The sequence below is a fragment of the Terrapene carolina genome, unplaced genomic scaffold (genome assembly GCF_002925995.2).
Source record: "Terrapene carolina triunguis isolate 2854851 unplaced genomic scaffold, T_m_triunguis-2.0 Scaffold965, whole genome shotgun sequence".
In the NCBI taxonomy this organism is placed as follows: Eukaryota; Metazoa; Chordata; order Testudines; family Emydidae; genus Terrapene; species Terrapene triunguis.
In genome coordinates this window covers 1041-6855 of record NW_020665316.1, presented here as the reverse complement: position 1 = coordinate 6855, position 5815 = coordinate 1041, and the positions used below count along the sequence as shown (strand labels likewise).

Sequence of the window (5815 nt, the reverse complement as noted above, 5' to 3'; positions counted from 1 at the left end):
ATCTCTTGCCTACTAACCATTTTCCCTTTCTCGGGATACAGGCCTCGGACAGCTCGTGCAACTTCAACTTGAAATAATCCCAGGCGTCATCTGCCTTTAGATCCTTAAATATGTTAGCCCAATCCACTTCCCTAAGTAGTTGCCTTAATTTATTAAAGTTGGCCTTTTTGAAATCGTAAACCTTAGTCACAGTTTTATTTCTGTTAATCCTTCCATTTAGTTTAAACCAAATTAGCTCATGGTCACTCGAGCCAAGGTTGTCCCCACAACCATTTCCTCAATGAGGTCCTCACTACTCACCAGCACCAAATCTAAAATTGCATCCCCCCTCGTCGGTTCAGTTACTACTTGGTGAAGGAATTCATCTGCTAGCACGTCTATTCATGTCTTCCTACTAAAGAAGCGCCATGCAATCCTACAAAAGTACATAAACAGTTGCATTTTTAATATAATAAAGTCCAAGAATGTGAAACTTAATTCAGTAAGGTTTGTTCAGGATGTTACAGGATGTTGTCATATCTGCAATATAGTGTTTTGCACTCTTGCACTCTATATTGCACTCTTGCAATATAGTGTCTGAACCTCTTGCTGCACTTAGTTAACTCAAATTTTCTTCTAGCCTTACTCCCATCCATATGGGGTTGGTTCTTCACATCCTTCTTATCCATTCCAGTCTGTCTTGAATGCCATTCCTTGGAAACTGTGCAGCTAATCATATCCTATAGTATGACATCCATCCCTCTAGTTCTGGGTCTGCCAACCCTTCTCTTTCCCTCCACTTCTAAGTTTAACTCCCTGTTTCCTATATATTCTTCTGATTTTCTTTTAACATGGCCAAACCATCTATGCCTCAATTCCTTCAGCTTTTCTGTAACTGGTATCACTTACACATTTCCTCTACCTCATTAGTTCCAAACATGGTCCATCCACGGAACTCCAAGTATCCATCTTTACATTTTCATTTTCACTGTATTCAAGATCTGCTTCAATCTTTTCCTCACTGCCCAGAATTCAGAGCCCTATGAAAGTGCAGGCCTGTCGGAGAAAAACTGAGTTCTCACTTTTTGTTTGGGTACAGCAAGTCAGATGCTTTAATAACTCTCACAATTGTGCAGAGGGAGAGAGCTAAGCAGGTCTCCCCCTGGTAACTAATTACAGCAAGCATTTATACCTTTCATTACAGAAATAATGAGGGACAGCTGCATTTTGTTATACATAGGCCATCTTGATATCTTAATTCCTTACTTGTTTTGACTCTTGCCAACATACAATATTTTCTATACCTTATCTACACAAGGTCTTCTACACCTTATCTATACAAGGTCACAATAACTTCTCACACAGTTCTTTCTCACCCGCCTCACACAATCCTCGCTTCTACAAATCTCGCGTTATCAGGGTTACAGTTAGCCTGACTCTTGCTAACTAACTGTCATGCATTGCAGTTCCTTTCTGTCAGTTCTTTCTCTGCTTCCACAGGCCTAATTAACAATTTGGTAGGTTTAGTGAAAATACAAATGCTCATATAAATAGCAATGTAATGCCCAATCCGGCAAAAACTTTACTTCTGTGAATATGTTGTACACATGAATAATTTTATTGAAATTACTTGTGAGTACGGACTACTAGCACAAGTGTGAATCTGTCTGCAGGATCGGGATCATGCATAATGTTGATTAGATTCCGTCCTGCAGGTGGTCTATAAGTGAAAGTCTTAGAAGCCTCAGTTGGAGTTCTGAATGCAGACAGGCTGTAGGGGTATGTCCATTTAGTCTAAATATTCAAGTACATGAAGTATCATGTCTATAGAGAAGAAGAGAGTCACAAAAACGTAATAGAGAAATGAAGAAGCCCACTCAGTGGAGACTTCCTCCCTTTCTTCCTGTAAGATTTTCATAAGGTGAAGGTGATGGTTTTGTCAACCACTGTTGGGAGGCTGTTCTATGCATTTGCTGATGGCATGAAGAAGACACATAATTAGACAGTGGAACTTCTTGCCACAGAGAGACTTTGAAGACCAGAAATGTAGCAATATTCAGATAAGGTTTGGATAAGAAAAATATTAGGTTTATTATAATTAAATTATGACAACATATTTTGAAGGGATATTAAACAACATGTTTTAGGGATTAAGCCACATAACCCAGTAACTGCCCCCACATTAAACAGTTGTAAACAAGGTTCAGAGTTCATTTTGCAGAGACCTCGGTCTGCTTAGTACCTTGGCAAACACATCATTATTTTTTTTATAACTTTTTATTAAAGACAAGACGGAAAAAAAGCATTTGAAATGTAAAATAATAAATCAGGCTCCCATTTTCATATTAACAACATCCTCTGTTCCCTTTCTCTTTAGCTGGAGACAGTTTTAAAAAAGAATTAGATAAATTCATGGAGGATAGGTCCATCAATAGCTATTAGTCCAGGCCAGAGAGGCAACCCCATGTTATGGGTGTCCCTAAACCTCTGACTGACAGAAGATGGAAATGGGCGACAGGGGATGTATTACTCAATAATTGTCTATTCTGTTCATTCCCTCTGAAGAATCTGGCACTGGCCACTGGCAGAAACATGATACTGGGCTATCTTTCATTTGGTCTTTCATTTGTTCTTATGTTCTAACACGATGATAGGTGGTTCCCTAGTCAATGGGAGATGCCGAGGCGAGGGGTGTGTTTTAAACCGTGCCGCTGTCAGTTCAGTCCCCAGGTCCTCTTCTTCTATCCACATAACACCTCCTTCTGCTTTTGATTCTCAGCTGGGAACCCGGTAATCCCACCTAAGGGTTTTTTACATGAAGCTGGGGCAGGAGGAAAAGATGGAATTAGGAGGAGGAGATCGCGTATAACTTTTATCCCAATGGTCAGGGTAGTCATCTGGAATGTGGGAGGGCCCCGCTTCAAGGGCCTGATAAAGAGACAGGATTTTAAAAGGGGATCTCTCCCCACCAATGTGTGTACCCTAACCACCGGGATACGCTCATGTGGGTCTCTCTCTAACTCTCCTGTTCAAGCCTAAATCCCTTTGTGGCTCTACCCCCGCTGGGGAGTAAACCCATTGGCTCCAATGATTATTATATTATCCTTATTAATTATTATTATTGAAAAATCCTTGAGATTTTAATAGGTTAGAATAAGATAAATGATATTAAATAGAGTTTCAGCAAATTACTCAAAAAGAATGAACAGAAATTAATAGATGAAGAGATTATATTTATACAATTGGCCAGATCCTCAGCTGGTATAAATTGGCCATAGCTCCCCTGAAGTCAGCGGGCCAGATTAAAGAGATATGGAAACAGAGGAAAGAGAAAAATGTGTGAATGACTCTAAAGCCTAGTGCTCAGAACTCTCAACTCTGGATTTAGGAGACCGAAGATCCAGTCCCCCATGTTCCACTGACTCTTATACAACTAGGAATCAGGCCCACTGACATCAATGGAGACACTCATTTAGACCAAGTGAGGTTTTGTCCCAATGGGTCCATCAGTTACTTGAGCTCAGAATTTCCCAAACACAAGTTATCCACAGTTCTATGCTCTAATGTAAACACTAGTAATTTATTTAATATCACCGACATTACTTGAGAAACTTCAATTTCCCCAACATTTGCCCTAGAGCTGTTTTCACTTCCTTGTTTTTCAAGCTGTAGATAATAGGGTTTAACATGGGGGTCAAGACGCTGTACTGGATGGAGAATATTTTATCCAGCACCACAGAGGTGACCGAACTGGATTTTGTATACTGGAGAAAACCTGTCAGGTAAAATAAGCCAACCACAATCAGGTGGGAACTGCAAGTGGAGAACGCTTTACGCCTGCCCTCTGCAGAGCGTATCCTCAGGATGGTGGAGATGATGTGAATGTAGGAGATCAGGGTAAGGAGGAAGGAGCTTGATCCAAATATCATAACAGAAGTAAGAAGCACCACTTGATTGGTGAGGGTGTCAGTACAGGACAATTGTAACAGAGGAGGAAGCTCACAGCTGAAATGGCTGATTTGATTGGGCCCACAGAAATGCAACTTGAAGGTAAAAACAGTGTTAAGCAGGACATGGACTAAACTTATTGCCCATGCACCGCTCACCAGCTGAACACAGATCTCTTTGCTCATTCTCTCCATGTAACGCAATGGGTCACAGATGGCAACGTAGCGGTCATAAGCCATGGCTGAGAGAATGAGAATTTCAGCACCACCTGAGAGGAGGATGAAGAACATCTGAGCAATGCAGCCATTGACAGAAATAGTTTTGTGAACTGCTAAGAAGTTTCTCAGCGCGTTAGGCACCGTGACTGAGGAATAGCAGATATCAACAAAGGATAAATGGAAGAGGAAGAAGTACATAGGGGTGTGAAGGTGAGAATCAGCTCTTATCACCACTATGATCACTATATTACCACCGAGAGTGATTAGGTAAATAACTAAAAACACCGAGAAGAGGAAAATCTGCATCTGTGGGTCACTGGAAAGTCCCAGGAGAATAAATTCAGTCACTGTGGTTTGATTTTTCATTGGTATTTATTCAGGAAAACTGTGATCTGGAAGACAAGAGAAAACAAATGAAATTAACACTTATAATAAAAGTAAATAGAAACAGCATGTGAAGTTAATCTGATCTGTAGCATGAATGTAAAGAGAACCCTATTCCAGGCTGTACAATGTGTATTTTAAATATACTAAATTCAGTGAGAGATACAGAGAAGCTGGATGGAATTTGTATGTTTTTAATAGACAAAATGGGCTGGATACACAAAAGGACTTGGGCACCTAACTGCCAGTTTAGCTGCCTAAATTGCAGAATCTGGCCCCACTAGTGTTCACAAAAGCCCTGTTCAGCTGGGACTAGCAGACAGGCTGATGTGGGGATCCCTAAATCTCTCCTCTTGAAGCTGATCCAATCTCGCTCAAATATTAGAGAGGAAGCACAGCAGGGTTACTGGGTATTTGGTCTTCTGCATCAGGGATAGGTCTCTAATCACCAGGCTCTCTCTCTCTCAATGTTTCTTTAATCCGGCCTTATGACTTCAACAGAGCTACAACTGCGGTACACCTGCATGGGAACTGGCAGATTCACTCCAATGAAACTATGGCCAATTTACAATAGCTGGGCAAGTGAACAAATGTATAAAAAAAATCTCCTTCTCTACTACTTTCTGTCACTTGTTCTAGATTATTTTGTTGAAAACACTATTTAGTATCTGTAGCATATAATTGGATTCTTATCTATTAAAATCATTAGGATTTTTGAAGAAGAAGAAGAAGAAGAAGAAATGAATGTGACCTTCAAACATCCCCTCGGCACAGTGACATAATTTGAAAAGAGAGACCTGATAGAAAATTAATGGGACTTTTGTTTCTAAGTCATTTAAACTGTGACTCAATGGGACTTTTGATTCATTGTTCTGCACATCTGAATATCAGGCTTTACATATAGTAGAGAATCTATCCTGCCCCCATGGAAGTCAGTGGTTATTTTGACATCAGTTTTCACTGGGAATGGGAATGAAGCCAATGTTCTCCCCAATGTTCAATCTATATTCGCCCCCATATGATCTTAGAGAAAAAATAACCTCTCTTTCATTATCAACACATGAGACAAATACCTAAACATAGAGGTGGACCTTGTACTAGATTCTTAATGTGAACACAGGCAGATTGTGTGCAAAGGGAAATTTGGCCAATTCTATAAGAAGTACCTTTTTCTATTACATTTTTTAATTTTTGTAGGCCAGTGCTTTCTAACTTTTTTTCATTTGCAGACCCCGAAAAAATTTCAAATGCAGGTGTGGACCCCTTTGGAAATCTTTGGCATGGTC

The 5815-nt window shown here is 40.1% G+C and overlaps 1 protein-coding gene across 1 annotated transcript; it reads right to left on the bottom strand.

Annotated features, from left to right (window-relative positions):
* Positions 1 to 3578: 3578 nt before the first annotated feature.
* On the bottom strand, positions 3579 to 4511 carry LOC112101718 (olfactory receptor 5V1-like). The gene has a single exon (XM_026661259.1). It carries the CDS (start codon positions 4509 to 4511, stop codon positions 3579 to 3581), a length of 933 nt encoding a protein of 310 aa, XP_026517044.1.
* Between the last annotated feature and the right edge of the window lie 1304 nt (positions 4512 to 5815).